The sequence below is a fragment of the Brachyhypopomus gauderio genome, chromosome 18, assembly GCF_052324685.1.
Source record: "Brachyhypopomus gauderio isolate BG-103 chromosome 18, BGAUD_0.2, whole genome shotgun sequence".
Lineage (NCBI taxonomy): Eukaryota > Metazoa > Chordata > Actinopteri > Gymnotiformes > Hypopomidae > Brachyhypopomus > Brachyhypopomus gauderio.
Genome location: NC_135228.1, coordinates 17409672 through 17426576, shown reverse-complemented (window position 1 = coordinate 17426576; position 16905 = coordinate 17409672). Strand labels below are relative to the sequence as shown.

Here is a 16905-nt window from a genome sequence, read left to right as displayed (position 1 = left end):
CCTCTCTCTCTCTCCATCTCCCCTCCTCCCCCTCTCTCTCTCCATCTCCCCTCCTCCCTCTCTCTCCATCTCCCCTCCTCCCTCTCTCTCTCCATCTCCCCTCCTCCCTCTCTCTCTCCATCTCCCCTCCTCCCTCTCCCTCTCCATCTCCCCTCCTCCCTCTCTCTCTCCATCTCCCCTCCTCTCTCCCTCTCCATCTCCCCTCCTCCCTCTCTCTCTCCATCTCCCCTCCTCTCTCCCTCTCCCCATCTCCCCTCCTCTCTCCCTCTCCATCTCCCCTCCTCCCTCTCCCTCTCCCCTCCTCCCTCTCTCTCTCCATCTCCCCTCCTCCCTCTCTCTCTCTCCATCTCCCCTCCTCTCTCTCCCTCTCTCCATCTCCCCTCCTCCCTCTCTCTCCCTCTCCCCTCCCCCTCCCTCTCCATCTCCCCTCCTCTCTCTCTCTCCATCTCCCCTCCTCCCTCTCTCTCTCCATCTCCCCTCCTCTCTCTCTCTCCATCTCCCCTCCTCTCTCTCTCTCCATCTCCCCTCCTCTCTCTCCTTATCACACTTTGATCACACCCTTGTGTGGATAGACCGTCTGTTTGTATTAGACCAGCACCCTCATCTTCATCCTCATGCTGAAGAAGGGGAGAAACCCAAAAACTGATCTGAAGTTTCTCCACTTGTGCAAACATCGTCTCTTGTGCAAACATCGTCTCCTGAGTCTTCACGGCCGATTCTCTAACCCACAGAATACATACCTATTTCACGTATTTTTCCGTGTTGGAAAAAAGCATTCGCTGAAAAATTCCACCAAACCTATTGTTTCTACCCCTTAAAATAATACTCTTTAATTCTAGACATAATCAGTGTCTGCAATCAAATTCCTGCAAGAGTTCACAGACTGCAGCTACTATTTGTGTTTCAAAAGCATACTGAACATTCCCAAGCGATGTAGGAACAGGACAGTGTAGATTACCCATTTATGTTTGAACTCCAGAATGGTGGTAAATTGAGGGCATCGTGCCATGAGACGGGATTTGCTCACGCACGCAGGTCTGCTACACTGATCTGTAGGGTTGTTCCCCTGATGAGACTCACTGTTGCAGTAAATCACAGTGCAAACCAAGTCACAGAAATGTCTGGGATGAATGCCACTGAAGTGATTCAAAACCATTTGGTTGAGCTATCCTTTAAAGTTGAAAGCCACTATTATAATACCCAGAAGTTCAGAGTAATCCTTTTTGATCATACATCCTTTTTGATCACCCACAGCATTCACAGTTCTAACTGTAAATTTCCACTCCTTGTTTTACCTTGAGGTATTTCTGTGGACACAGACACTAACTAGACTTCACTTCTGCTTTGCCAGTTCTCCTCCTTCCTGTCTAAAGGTTTTACCATTATGCGAGAAGCCAAATACTGTCAAATACTGGACTTGAATGCCCAACCTGAGCTAACTCTACTTTACACAGACAAACATATACTGTACATATTAAACCTGATGAACTATAGGAGACAACATGTTCAGTCACATTATCAGACAGTAAAACCAGCAGGAGGTCATGTTCAACTATTTATTCTCAGAAACCTCAATCCCCATGCCAGATTAGTGTTTTAGGGCACATTATCATTTAGGACCCGTTTTCATGTGGGAGAAACTTATTAAAGAATATTCTTTTTGTGATTTGTCTGTCTTCTGACAAGGGTTTAGTCGACCATAATATCAGGGCTTGCCATTCAAAGCCCGATAACCAGACAATTGTCTGACAGAGTCCAATTCAAAATAAAGACCTTGTCATTCATCTTTATCAGGGGAAAAATAGAGTATTTATCCTTCAAATGTTACCCATCGAGTAAATTGTTGTAGGTTCCACGTTTTGCTGTCTGTGAAGATAGAGCGATTCAAGCTAGCACCAGAGGTCTGTACACCAGGTGAGAAGCTGTGGTGGCCCTCCTCACGGGGTCGTCTGAGGAGAGCCCCGCTCTTCAGCCTTTATGTCTACTTACGCCTCACGCCAACACCAAACACACAAACAAACACGCATGAGAAGACTCACTAGGGAATGAAGTTATCTTTGAAGTTGCAGGGCAGACACTAAAGAGCTCTAATGGTGCTAATTTTGGTTAACAATGTGAGGGCAGGTCCCTTGTTTCTCTGATCAAACAGCATGCAACACAGTTCATTAATGTATGCTAATGCGCTTGAAAATAAGGCCGGAACTCCATGCCGTGCTTCCAAATTAGAACGAGTCTAATCCAGTGTTTTACAGAGGGATAAAAATTGAAACACAGCACATCTAGAATGGCTTCGTGGCAAAAGTCCCACAGCCCTGTATCTCCTAGAAATGTGCTGACCTTGTGAACACTCCTGCCCGCCACGCGTGCAGGGGTGTTCTGGCGTGAAAGAGGGACACTACAAGCCTGTGGTTAGTAGCGGAGAGTATTCTACCTGGCTCCGAGGTGATGAGAGAAAAGTCTCGTGCGAGACACGAGTCTGTCTCACCACCTCAGTCCCCACGAGCAGCTCACTACAGTCGCTCCCTGTCGGCCCGCACGCCACGCACCAGCAGCGCGGAGCTGGCCCGGGCGTCCAGACGCCGTACAGGCTATGTCAGGCGCACACGCGCACATACGCACACACGCACTCGGCAGGCAGGTCAAGGAGGTGCAACCAACACAGCACACTGCAGGAATACTCACTAAGGACTGCAGTGCTTGGAGGGTTGGGGGTTGGAGGCTCTGAAGAAACTGGAAGATGTTGAGAACATGGTGAGATGTGGTTTCGTGCGGCCCACAAGGAGAGTCGATTTGTCAGGCGTCAATGGTAACTGACCGTATTGTCCTTTATACATGAGTGGCTTAAATCAATATGAACTAAAAAGTCACAGGCTGCATGCAACCAAAATGAACAGGCATCATAGGGGATAGACATGCATGCAGTACCTGCAAACAACACATTCAGTTGGGTTTTTGTTTCTGAAATGCACAGAGCTGGATTCTGAGGGAATAATATCTTTCAAAAAATTGTCCTTCGCAACTTTACAGCTGTAAATCATTGTCACGAATCATTAGAGGAGTCTTTCTGTAAACATTCTTTACACTTTCCGACCAGCACTGAAAACAAATGGCCAGAGCTCTTATAGATTCACTTTCGGGGACACAAGGCTGAGAGGAATCGATTTCTCTGTATCAAAACTTCTGAAACCTATTGAGAGAGAAATGAAAAACTGACCTAAGAAGCTTTGAAGTTAGAACTAGGACTTTTCCACCATTTTTCATGAACTACTGAAAGAATTCAATATTTCTTACTACCCCCATCCACATTCCAAATGCTCTTTTCAAGGTAGGCAATAAGTATTAATCATTAGCTACTACCAAGTTTTTCTTAACAAAAATCCACTTTAGGCATCATTAACATAAAAGCTGCCTCTATTTTGTGTAAAAAGAAAAGAAGAAAAAAAAAAGACAGTATTCACAATAAGTTTAAAGCAATCTAAAACGATATGACTCATGAGGTTGTATACGGCCACATGTACTGGAGCTGCAGACCAACGTGTAGGGGTTTCCCTGTTAGCGTGCCTGCCTAAAATTGGTTTGCCGCTGTAGGATAATTGGCTGGGAGACCATTACTGCTGATGACATTATCATGTCTGATGCCTCCTCATCAATCTAACCTGAGCCTTCACGTAAAGGATGGCTTCCTCCAAGAAGATCCCGACAGACTCGGAGTAAAAATGATAAGCACTTTGAGTAGGAGGTAATAATATGATAAGAGGCCAAAAAAATATTCCATATTTCCTGCGAGGTGCAAAACTTAATAAGGAAGACACTCTGCCTGTTAGCGCGCTGGATTTCTGACAGATGTCAGACAGAAACTGTTTTAGTGGGCTTTGCTAGCGTAACAGGGACTGCCTACCGTACGTGTGTGCAGCAGGTCTGTTTACTGATGCCTGTGTTTCTGTCTGAGTGGTGCCGGGGATCCTTAGACACAAAGGGAATTATGGGTACAGAGTAACATGGGGTCTTCACAGCAGCGGTCAGAACGCCTCGCAGGCTTCGTCACAATCGGGAATAAACACGAGGCTTCACAGCAGGGATGTATTTATCAGTTCCATGACTGCCAGAGTTACTGCTCAAAATAGCATTGGGCTAATGCTACACAAAATGAAATAATTTGGTATGTTTTAACTAAGTGACTCTTAGAAAGTCAGCAGTGATAGACTGCACACTTGGTGCCTGTTCATTCAGACCTGCCCTGTCTTGCAGGACTAAGGCAAGATCCTGGACTCACACGGAGCTGCGCTTGGAAATAGAGGCCTGAAAACCATCCCCACATTAGGACTGCTTCATGTTAAGCTGACTGATGGGGATAATCACAATTAAAGCAGTCTACAGTGCTGGTGCAGGACGTGCAACCTCCAGTGCTCACAATAATTATGTTATTACAAACATAATTTTACCTTTACATGACCGACTGAAATACCATCCACTATCCCTTGTGTACCACTAAAATGGACGTAGTTATACCGACATATCGGACCCGCTGACTGAAATGCATTCTGTGTTTGCTTTTAAACACAGAAGTGGGAATAGCTAGGAGTGGACTGTCCAGTATATGGTGACTGATATACCCCTTATGTGGTAATAAGCTGTCATCCCCCTTGCAACCTGTCCTAGGAGCCAAAGACCTCACGCAGAAGCTGCAATCTGTGCTACACTAGCAAGCGGCTCTAGAGCTCTTCAGAACGTTTTGGACTCCTCGAGATTGAGAACTCACTCACCATCGCGCTCATATTACACCTAGCAGTGCACGTCACTGTGGAGACGGCAGTAATTCCTGACACGAATCCAATGAATCCATCCATCTCTGACGTCTCACGCATCACGGGAACGAACACAAGGCGAGAACGAGGGCTCCCTGGGAGATGTTCGAGCTGTCATCTCTGATGTAGCTCTGCCTGGTGTCTCCACCCTCTGACGGGGCTGGTGGTACATGTCGATGAGGATTATCAGGGCGTCCTCCTGCCTGCAGTACTGCTCTGCCATGCCCCTTTTCGTCGATGGCCGTGCCCCGCGGCGCCTGCCCCCCCCTGCTGGTGCAGTGATGCCCCCCCCCCCCCCCTCCTCAGCCTCTGCCATCACTATTTCCTCACATCTGTCCCCGAGGAGGTCTGCTCAGAGATGCCTATTGGTTCTGTGGGAGAGGACAAGCCTACACTGTGGTACGGATGAGAGGATCCGCCTTCCTCGCTATGATTGGACCTCGCCGGGCTCCAAGGGCAAAGCTCAGAAAGAGGCAACGTGGACGCAGCCGTCAGGCGGCAACAGGGCCGTCCTTCAGCCGCCCACGCCAACACCGCCACCTGCTGGGGACAGGCCGTAACTCCGTAACACGCCTCCACGGGTGAAGAAGGCACGTTCCCTGGTTGCCAAGGTACCGTCTCTGGTTCCCTGGTTGCCACGGCACCTTCCTGAGATGCTGACTTAATGCAGAGTCTTCATCTGCTTCCTCCACTGGGGACTTGGAATCCAGACTTTGCCGGTGTGAACTTCAGTTTATAGGAACGTCCAAACAAAGCGTCTCCACTCTCTGGAGGACTGGACAGTGCTGTGCTGGAGCGTAAATGCCCGAGGAATCACGTCTGTGCTGTCGTCTGTGTAAACAACTCCACACACCCTGCGCTAACGGTGAGGGAAACACTCGATCAACGTCATCATGACACACTGACACTCACCTAAAATACAACACACACACATACACACACACACACACACACGCTGGTCTCCTCAGGCTCTGCTCACCAGTGGAGAAGCTGTTGCTAAACAGCTTTACATATACACGCAAGAATATAATCAATAAACCCCTAAAGTACTAATTGCAAACCGTCAAGTTCAAATGCCACACGCCCACCCGCGCCGATCTTTTTTCTATTTCAATTATTAAAGAGAAGTAAAACGAGAGAACAGCTTAGCCTGTTCAAGGAGAACAACTTCACGCAGCCCAACGTATCTTGTTGTCTGCTCCACAACCCCACGTTCTTCAGGGAACTTCCCTTAGGGCTGTCAGCAGGTCTCTTTAGTTGAAATGCGACACCGAAGGTGTCTGCGTGCTCCCGGCCCGCCTTTCCAGAACCTGATGAATGCGCGGTGAGTGTTTGGAGTGCTTGGATTATCGTCACCAGTCATCTTTTGCTCATCCTTGCAGACACACCTCCACAGCAGGAGCAGAGCAGGCCATCCATCTCCGGGGCGGTGTGACCACATTACACTATCATTACAGCGTAGGGCCTCCACCACGGCTGCCCCTCCCCATTCTCTTACAGCGTAATGGCCATGAGAAAGTGGCCCCCGTCAAATTGAGCCCCGTCACTGCCACGGCTAAATGAGGACCCTGTGAAGCCAAACAGAGACTCAACTGTCAGTCAAACTGGCAGTTTAATGAAAACGTGACCTGGCCTCTGGAAATGCTAAACGCTGTTTTTCTTCGGCTATGGGACGAAAACAGACCAAACTGTCTCTGCGTTTTTTTTTTTTTCAAGATGTATGCTGAGACACAAAGCAGGGTCCTCCACCCCGAGATGATCGGTGAAGCAGCCATGACCAGACCTCTGTGAGCCACGAAGCTTGGGGTTTAAATGGAGACGTGATGGTGGGAAAGTATGTGCTGAGGCTGACTAAGGCAGCGGTCACCACATCTCCTGTGGAGATCAACATTCCTGGGCAGATCAATCCCAAACCTCAACTTAACAGGCTTCCAAAGGCGCTCATCAGCTGGATTGTGTGTTCAAGACCAGTGTCTGCACAAAGGCCCATTTCCAAGACGTATGCTGGAGACCAACGCTAGAGAGAGCTGTTGTAAAACATCCAGGTTTCAACTACTGACATTAAGTAGCTGCAACCACAACCCTTTGTCCAGATTATAGTAGTAAAATACAATAGCAACCAGGAGAGTACGTGACACGAGACATATTGCATGAGCTCAGAGTCCATTAATGTATACATGCCTCTCATGTCCATGCTAAAGGAAATAAGCAAACAGCCACTTAATTCAGTGAGAAAACATAGTATTTCAAATCCAATTTCAGCAAGGTGTGCGGCTCTGTATGAGGCAGGAATACCTTAAGTCCTCATTTGAATTTCTCATTTAAGCTCCGCTACCTTTGACTAACAGCATCCTGATGGTTATGGCTGACTATAAATAACTGACAGAAATGAAAATGTAGCAAAACAAACATATAAGTAAAAGTCAGGGAAGAGTGTGTGTTGAGAGGAAGGGAGGGAGAGAGAGAGGGAGCAGAGGGAGGGGAGTGAGAGAGAGAGAAAGGGAGTGAGAGAGAGAGTGAGAGAGAGAGGGGAGTGAGAGAGAGAGAGAGTGAGAGAGAGCAGGGAGTGAGAGAGGGAGAGAGGGAGCAGAGGGAGAGAGGGAGAGAGGGGGAGCAGAGGAAGGAGGGAGAGAGAGAACAGAGGGAGGAAGAGATGGAGAGTGAGGGAGCAGAAAGGGGGGACAATGAAGAGATGAAGTGAGTAAGAAAGAGGGACAGATAGTGAAAGAATGTGAGAGAAAGTGAGAAAGAAAGAGAAAGAGGCAGAGAAAAATTAAACACTTGTAGTAGTATAGCCTGAATTGCCAAGTGGAAGAAAAACCATGAGGAGGTGTTGCAAAAGCAGGAAGAAACAGGGGAGGTGGCGGGAGGTGATTATAGCCGGGTCAGTCGTTTGGCCAACAGCTCTTGTCCAACACTGTTTATTCAGGAGTTGTAAAGGAAAGCAAACCTGGTCACACGCGCTAAACAGTTACATTTTGCTTTAACTTAAAAAAGGAAGAACCCTCAACATTTTTGAGGTCATCGACAATCATGTAATAAAAGAATACAGTCCAAGTGGGTTAAGCACAGATTGAATTATGATATCCTGAACAGATGACAATCAGTACCAACCAGCTGATGGCTAATGGACGTCTAATCAGCAATAACAACCCAGGGGCCTCAAATAAAGCTGTTCTCTGTCCGCAAGTCCACCAAATAAAAACAATGACTTCTTGTTTCGTCTTGGAGTCCCCCCCCCAACATACAGTGCTGTATGGCCCACCCCTTTGAGCTTCTCGTCGCTAAGCACTTCAGAGATGGATCAACTGCGCTGGCAGAGGAAGAGAGTGGTTTAATGAAAGCCAGAGAGAGAAAGGTAATTATGTGCATTTTTATAAAGTCACTTAAGCACTAGCTGAAGAGGAAAGTGAATTATCTGAACCATATCCTTTAGGTCTCCATCCAGACTCCTGGGCAGAACTGAGTGCAAAAATCTCTGTGTTATTGCATTCAGTAATTATCCTATGGGCAATGAAAGACAAACCCCCAATGTAGCGTGGTCTTTTAACACAACGTCCCGACACGTGATCAGATCATTCACCACATTCAGCGTGTGTGTTTTCTCCAACCTAATGAGATTAGCCCATTACTTTAGCATCTCTCCTTAATCCCAGGCAGCTGGATTAGTAAACATAAACCGTTAGGTGGGGCATCACAAGAAGAAACGGCAATAGATTCAATATAAATATAAAAATAAGAGCTATATTATTGCTTAAAATCCAAGGGGCGATTTCTGGATCTCTTAACAAAGCCCTGTCCACATAGAGGACAAAAGACACGCAGCTCTGGAACAAGCATATGAGCTTGTGCTTCTCACTCTCCTCTCTCTCTCTCTCTCACCACACACACACACACACCACACACACACACACACACACACACACACACACACACACACACACACACACACACACACACACACTCATGTACCAAGAGGAACGAGAGAGAGAGTCACTGTTAACATTGCTGTAATGCTTTGGCAACACTGTACCCTATATAGTCATGCTAATAAAGCTATATTGAATTGAATTGAATTGAAATTGAGAGAGAGGTAGATGAGAGAGAGAGAGAAAGGTAGAGAGAGAGAGGTAGAGAGAGAGAGAGAAATGTAGAGAGAGAGAGAGAGAGAGAGAGAGAAAGGTAGAGAGAGAGAGAGGTAGAGAGAGAGAGAGAGAGAGAGGTAGAGAGAGGTACACATTCAGAAGGCAGCAGGAAGCACTGGTGAGGTGAGAAGCTGCAATCAGACATATCCAAGCAACTCCAAGCAGTGCTGGCTTACACACACACACACACACACACACACACACACACACACACACACACACACACACACACACACACACACCACACACACACAGATGAAGGACTGGCTGTGCCCAGGTTAAGGTTCTTTTAGGGCAGCACAGTACGGTCTGCTGCGTGTCCGATGATGGGGAGGAGGAGAGAACGTAGTGGTTACGTGGTACAAAAGAGAGAGAGAGGCAGAGAAACACACAGCTAGAGACAGAGCGACAGGGAGAGGTACTTACTGACAGGCTGTGTTTTAAAGGTCTCTGGGGGACTGCTGTCTCCTTCACCTTTGCCATTGACGGCAGACATTTTGACCTCATATTTTGTCTCAGGCTTGAGGCCAACGATTGTGATCACACTGAGACCTGCGAGAGAGAGCAGAGGGAGTTAGGGAGCGTCTGCCAGGAACAGAGGGAGTTAGGGAGCGGTCTGCCGGGAGCGGAGCTCTAAGGCAGAGAGGAGACGGGCACTCGCTGAACGCAGCCTTTAGCTAGGCTGCACGCCAGCACTGCGTCTTCATGCCCGCTCCTTCCCACTCGCATCTGAACAGAAGCGTCTGAAGTCCCACACAGAAGCAGGAGGCTGCCATGTCTGGCTTAAACCCTGGATGCCTGGTTGGATGTTCGCAGCTTTTGAGGCTGGGACGATTCGAGCACGGGCGTGCGGGTAAAACCCAGTACCACAGCTGCTCCGCCCAGGGACACGGAGACACACTCATGGAAGGAGGGTGGCCGGGCATGCATGTGCATGTGCGTGTGTGTGGTGTGTGTGAGAGTGAGTGTGTGTGTGTGTGTGTGTGTGTGTGTGTGTGAGAGGGAGAGTGAGTGTGTGTGTGTGTGTGTGTGTGTGTGTGTGTGTGTGTGCTTGGATAAAGCTTGTTCTGATGAATGTCCCACAGAGGTCCGCCTGACAGAGCAAAGCTGTCAGCTGCGAGTGAGATGACATGGTCCCGCAAAGGAGAGAAATAGAGAGAGAGAGAGAGAGAGAGAGAGAGAGAGAGAGGAGAGAGAGAGAGAGAGAGAGCAGGAGAATGGGGGAGGGGCACATCACACCCAGGAGCTCTGAGCACTCTTAGCATTCGAGTGAAGCCAGTCCCCTCCCCTCTGCTCCCCTCCCCTCCCCTCCCCTCCCCTCTGCTCCCCTCCCCTCCCCTCTGCTCCCCTCCCCTCCCCTCTGCTCCCCTCCCCTCCCCTCCGCTCCCCTCCCCTCCGCTCCCCTCCGCTCCCCTCCCCTCCCCTCCGCTCTCCTCCCCTCCCCTCCGCTCCCCCTCCCCTCCCCTCCGCTCTGCTCCCCTCTGTGTTGGGGAAACACCTCACATTACATTCCACACGTGCAAGGATGCGCTCGTGACCCTCGTCCTGCTGGTGGAAAGGTCGGGGAAGGTCAGACAGGGCCGAGTGTGGTGTTTGTGGTTGGGGATGCTGTTGGGGTGTGTGTGTGTGTGTGTGTGTGTATGTGTGTGTGTGTGTATGTGTGTGTGTGTGTGTGTGTGTGTATGTGTGGTGTGTGTGTGTGTGTGTGTGTATGTGTGTGTGTGTGTGTGTGTGTATGTGTGGTGTGTGTATGTGTGTGTGTGTGTGGTATGTGTATGTGTGTGTAAGTGTGTGTGTGTGTGTGTGTGTGTGTATGTGTGTGTGTATGTGTGTGTGTATGTGTGTGTGTGTATGTGTGTGTGTGTGTGTGTGTGTGTGTGTGTGTGTGTGTGTGTGTATGTGTGTGTGTGTGTGTGTGTGTGTGTGTCTCACCATCTTCTACATCATACTCCTTGCTAATCCATTCCTGCCCCGCCACCCTCCACTCGGCCTTGTACTTGAGGACAGGAACACCACCACTCGAGTCTGGCTCTTCGAACTCCACCTGCGCCGTGCTGGGGTTGGGCACCACCCGCTCGATGGAAGGAGCCGATGGCACATCTACACACACACACACACACACACACACACACACACACACACACACACACACACACACACACAGCTTCACTCTACCTGCTATACAAATCTCCACATCCACATCATTGCTGGCTGCTGCTATACAGCACACGCGTGCTAATATGCGTATATCCATATCCATACACAGCCCCCTCTGTGGGTGTGTCTTTAACATAACCACCATGTCCAGAAATGAAAGTCTTAGGGCTTCCTGTGTCCTGAAGTACGATGTCTCAAGAGAAACTGGGATCTGCCGTCAACGAGACGACCTACAGGAAGTGAAACGAGAGAAGCTGCTCCCTCGTGAGGCAGCTAACCGGGTGGATCAGGACAACCCCATCCAGCAGGGAAGAGAAGCCCCAATAAAACCCGCTTTAATGTGAACACCCTCAAATAAAACCTGCTTTAATGTGAACACCCTCAAATAAAACCTGCTTTAATGTGAACACCCCCCAAATAAAACCCGCTTTAATGTGAACACCCTCAAATAAAACCCGCTTTAATGTGAACACCCTCAAATAAAACCTGCTTTAATGTGAACACCCCCCAAATAAAACCTGCTTTAATGTGAACACCCCCCAAATAAAACCTGTTTTATTGTGAACACCCCCCAAATAAAACCTGCTTTAATGTGAACACCCTCAAATAAAACCTGTTTTAATGTGAACACCCCCAAATAAAACCCGCTTTAATGTGACACCCTCAAATAAAACCCCGCTTTAATGTGAACACCCTCAAATAAAACCCGCTTTAATGTGAACACCCTCAAATAAAAACGGCTTAAATATGAACATCGCCCAAAAAAACTATAAACTATAACAATAACAGAAGCGTGTTTTGCTCCTGGAGTGCAGGCTGAGAAGCGGCGGACAGACGGGGGGGTGAAGCCCGTGAAGACGGGGGCGGGCCGCCGCTCTCACCCTGTCCACCGGCACCGAGACCAAACAGGCATCACCCGTCCACCCACATCAGCTCCCGCCCGCCCCATTTACACAGCACCGGAAATATCACAGCCGGCGGCATCTCCGACGGTCTGCTGCACAGCCTGCAAATGATAGCCCTGCTAGGATTATTATCCCAAATCCTGCACCAAAACCGTGTGCTCCAACACTGAGGTTAAAAAACCTCTCATTTACCTTCCCAGTGCTTCTGAAATTAGTGCAGGAAGGATTTAATGCTGGTTTTATGACACTAAGCCACTTACTGTAAAAAACTATGGCATGTGCACCTAATGAGGGGCATTATGTCCGGTGTTACATCATAACTGCCTCTCAGGCCATGTGGCTCTGGAGCTCGTGATGCACATTTGAGGTCTCCCAGCATGCTGTTAAACCTCTCAGTGGCGATGCACACCTGCCGGGATCAGGAGGAACTCCTTGGACTCCGAGCCGATGATGTTGGTGGCGGTGCAGTTGTAACTCCCAAAGTCGCTCTGGGATTCGGGGGTGACCTGAAAAAGAGGAGGCAGACAGGGGATTGGTCACACAGCTCACCGGGTCGGCCCCGCACGACACGGACGACACGTTTTTAGGTGCATTGCTTCTTGGAAGCTCATCACCATGGCAATGGCAGTAGCCTTTTGTTCTCCATGGCAGTCATCATACTTGATAATTACTGAGTACCAGAGAGAGAGAGAGAGAGAGGGAGAGAGAGAGAGAGAGGGACAGAGAGGGAGAGTGAGAGAGTGTGGGAGGAAGTGAAAGTCAAAGAACAGAGAGATGGCAAGAGAGGGAGGAGACCATAAATCTAGGGTGTGAGATGGAGAGAGAACGAAGCAAAGTGACACAGAGAGGGAGAGGGGAGGGAAGCAGGGGCTGCTGGGAAATTGTGTCAGCGGTACGGGGACTGTGTGTGCCAGAGAACACCGTGCTCCCCAGAGCGGCCTAAAAAACCCCGCAGCATCCTATTGGTCGACGCGTTCCCCGCCCACCCTGCTGTGTCGCCACCCAGCTCTAACACGCTCATAAGAGCGGGCCACACTTCAACTACCATTATCTGGGTTTCTCTGCAACTTATTTACTTGGGGTCTGGGTTCTGCAAAAAGGCGATAACAACACTTTTTTTACGTTGGCTAGGTACAATATATCATTATTCAAAAAGCAGTTTAATTAGTGTAATTAATACATTATGTTAGCTATGTGGGAAAACAAAACAATGAGAAAATCATGCAATTGAGGAAACAAAATTACATGTATTATTCAGCAGTATCATTACGTTGATAGAGTACACTACAATAAAAACTGGTCATTACACTCCAAGTGAACCCCTGGCTAATAAAGGTTTTGACAGATGCATATGCCAGCTCTGTAGTACAGAGAAAAGGGTGATCTGGGGTTCAGCAGAAGTTCCAGCAGGGTTCTAGCAATCAGCGCACATTCTGTCATGACTAATTCCTAATTGCCTCAAGTGGTCTTTGGACTACAAGCTATAATGTTGTGTTCCTGTGGAATTAGTCATTGCACAATGGGCCGTGACAAGCAGTGCCCTGCTCGAACTTTCATAAAGTGCATAAACAGCGGTGGATGAAAGTTGTTCAATATAGCCCGGGATACTGTTGAGCATGTCATGGAGAGGCTAGCTTGTCGTGCCATGGCTCTGGAGGGCAGGGAGACGCACCTCCAGGTAGCTGCTCGTTGGGGTGTAGTAGATCTTAAGGTTGGTGGTGTTCACGCCAGGCAAATGTTGGCCATCTCGGAACCACATCACGCCGGCACTGGGGTGAGCCAGTACGTCACAGGTGATGTTGGCGGGGTTGTTTTCCCACGTGTACACGGTCACGGCCCCCTGGATCTTCGGGGCGTCTGCAATGAGAAGAGAGAGGGTTTAGGTGTGCAGCGTCGAGGAGAACGCAACGGGAGTCGAACGTCGTACGTCCTCCAGAAAACGTCTCTCTGTAGAGGCTACTGTTTCTGCTGCCAGCATCCTGGACCAGCCATCAATAGACTGCTGTCTTTGGTCGTGTTTTGCGGCCATAGGGCCGGGAGAATAGTGTGTGTACTCAGATGGGTTGTCCGCTGGTACCCTTCTGTCGCCCCTGGAGAACTGACATCCCCGCTATTAGATTGATAGACACAGTACAGTCAGCACAACTCCCACCACTTCTCGTCGATAACACCCCCCACACACAAACACACCGGCCCTCAGTCTCATCTCCAGCGGTAAACACCTCTCTGAACCACAGGTGGCAATGCTGGTATTCAGACAGAACAAAAACAAAATATCTCCCTTGAGGAGAGATGGCAGGGTCTCAAAGTGAAAGCTTTCAGACGTGGAGAAAACTGCACTGTGGGGAACAGGCATCTAGCTTGCTAGCGTGACGAGAGCACAGGTGTGGGCCAGGAACGGTCCAGGTGTGGGCCCTGGGTCCAGCAGCCGGCGAAGGTGTGACCACGAAAGCGGTCATGAAGGCAGCCGGGTTCATCGGCTCCACACAAAGCACCTTTCTCACATCACTAATGACTGTGAAACGTTCTGCGAACTCAACTAAGAGGCTGATTACACTCCAGCAGAAGTGCGTGGAACTGCCATCGCACACAGCCCTTTATCAATCGCGCGCTGCGATGCTATCTCAGGATTGAAGCAGATTACTTGTTTTTGAGGCGAGGAAAATTAATCCAATTAGTCTTTCATTACACATGAGGCTTTTTTTCCCCCTCTTTTCAAAACGAAGGGGCCCATCTGAAAGTGCGAAAATAAGATTAAAACTGATTCTGTTCTAACTTTCCTGTAAATCTCTTAGACGGCAATGGCGCCTAAACTCATGCAGAAGAGAAGGTAATTTGATCAAAGGAAAAACGTTTGTTTTACCACCTCATAAAGAGGATTTGCTGCCATTTTAGAGCCGTGCAACGTTTGATGTGCAGGAGACCGTATCTGTTCATGTCTTTGTAGCACCTGATTTTATACAGCGTTGTGAGAACCACTGGTGCTTGGCAAAGACAACAGAAGCACGACGTGGAGCCCAGACTTTGCAGAACCAACCCAAGAACCTGGTGAGGATCATTGTATTGGCATGTAGTGGGTCAGTCACTTGTATATGATCACTACACTTCTGTAGAAGAAGAAAGAAGGAGAGTGTGCGGGGGAGGGGAGAGGCGGAAGAGGGGGAGGGGCAAGGAGAGGGGGAGGGGCAGTGGGAGGGGCCTCTTACAGCGCACTTCCAGATACATGCTCTGGATGTCCTGGCCGATGGAGTTGCGTGCGGTGCAGAGGTACTGGCCGGCATCGGTGAACTGCACGTATTTGAGCGTGAGCGAGGACACGCGTGCATGGCTGCGCACCACCACGTTCCCGTCCAGACTCTGAAGAGAGAGGGACACACAGGGGGAGAGAGACGTGAGACGTGAGACACAGCGAGACGGTGGGAAAACCGGCTCATAAGTAGAAACTTTCACTCGCTGCCCGTCTGAAAGAGACCCAGTAGATCGTCATGAAAGCAGAAAAAGCAAAGTGAGACATGAGGAGGAAAGGGAGTGAGGCTCGGAGTGGGGGAGGGGGAGGCTGTTTCTCTGTGGAGCTCTACCAGGGCATTCTGGGAGGTGGCCGGACAAGAATTAATAATGAAGTGGGTCACTTGGGGCTTTTTCCTTACAAAACCCCTTTAAACTGCAGTTTGGATGGTGCAATAAAACATTTTTTCTCTCTCTCTCTCTCACACACACACACCACACACACACACACACACACGCACACACACACACACACACACGCACACACACGCACATACACGCACACTGCATTAATCCTGCAGAAGTGTGCCATTTTCTTTTACTAGAATGATCTAAGACATATCAACCACCAGATCGACCCCCACCCCCCACAGACACACGGCCAGTTCCCGTCACCAAGACTAAGTAAGTGTGTCTGACGGCGGGCTGAGATAAACAGGATATGCTTTACTGTACAATAATGACAATCCAATAAAAATTGCCAATCCAAGCCCGCCCCCACTGTGTTGCTATGGTGAGGCGGCAGCTGTCTCGCCCCTCGCGTTGTTTGGTGAGGTATCAGTCTGGCACGGGGGGGTGGGGGGGTCAATAAATCACCCAGAGGGCGGGCGTCTCTCTCCTGAACCGCACCAGGATAGTGAGTCAGAGGATCCCCATTACTGGAAAACATGGAGCCCGACAACGCCCCCCCCCCCCCCCCCCCCCCCCCCCCCCGATCCCTTCAATGCCCCTCCCCCCATTTCCCTTCACTGCCCCTCCCCCTCTACATCTCCATCAGCATCATACTCCCTGCTGATTCCTGCAGGAGTCCCCGCACATGCGTCTTCTGTCCGGGGGGGGCCCGGGGGGGCCAGTGGGGCTGAGTGCACATTATCATATACACGGCAATTAATTGGCTGAGTACATCTGACTTGGGTAACGTAACCCATGTTAATGAGGCAAAGCTGCCTTTTCCATGACGTGACTTAATAGATTTATTAGTCATGCCAGCTGACACCCTATTACTCTATTACTAAAAAACCCGCGTAGCTTCTCCTCGGTGAAGACACCATGGCGGCTACGTGCCGGAGACTGGTGACAACCTCAGGAGTGCTTCCTACAGCTCACGTGAGCCACGCTCGTGTTCCGACGCAACTTTCTCGCCCGCGTGAGCTACGGCGCTGTGCCCGTGTGCCCCCCCCCGGCTTTTAATACGCTGCTTAAATTATTTACCACATGTGTGGAACAGCAAGACACCGAGAATCATCACCAACATCCTCCTTCATCGATCGGAGACTTAGGCTGGGCCGTGGGCCGTGGAGCCGCTGGAGGAGTCAACGGCAGAATGAGATGTTCCTAAAATTTACCGTGGCACTTCATTTATAAAGTGCCTGTTCAATGGTCAGGAAG

General features: G+C 49.4%; 1 protein-coding gene across 11 annotated transcripts in view; it reads right to left on the bottom strand.

Moving 5' to 3' along the window:
* ncam1a (neural cell adhesion molecule 1a) overlaps positions 1-16905 on the bottom strand; it is a 156137-nt gene that overhangs the window by 21392 nt on the left and 117840 nt on the right. For 6 of the 11 annotated variants that reach the window (XM_076980764.1, XM_076980762.1, XM_076980763.1 and 3 more), the window contains 5 exons: positions 15219-15369; positions 13685-13869; positions 12422-12518; positions 10883-11050; positions 9377-9502 (listed from right to left, as the gene is read on the bottom strand). In XM_076980764.1, coding sequence (XP_076836879.1) covers positions 9377-9502; positions 10883-11050; positions 12422-12518; positions 13685-13869; positions 15219-15369 — 727 coding nt within the window. Of the gene's footprint in view, positions 1-2682; positions 2731-9376; positions 9503-10882; positions 11051-12421; positions 12519-13684; positions 13870-15218; positions 15370-16905 lie in introns of all 11 variants that reach the window. The other 5 variants (XM_076980760.1, XM_076980761.1, XM_076980765.1 and 2 more) reach the window with 1 other exon arrangement.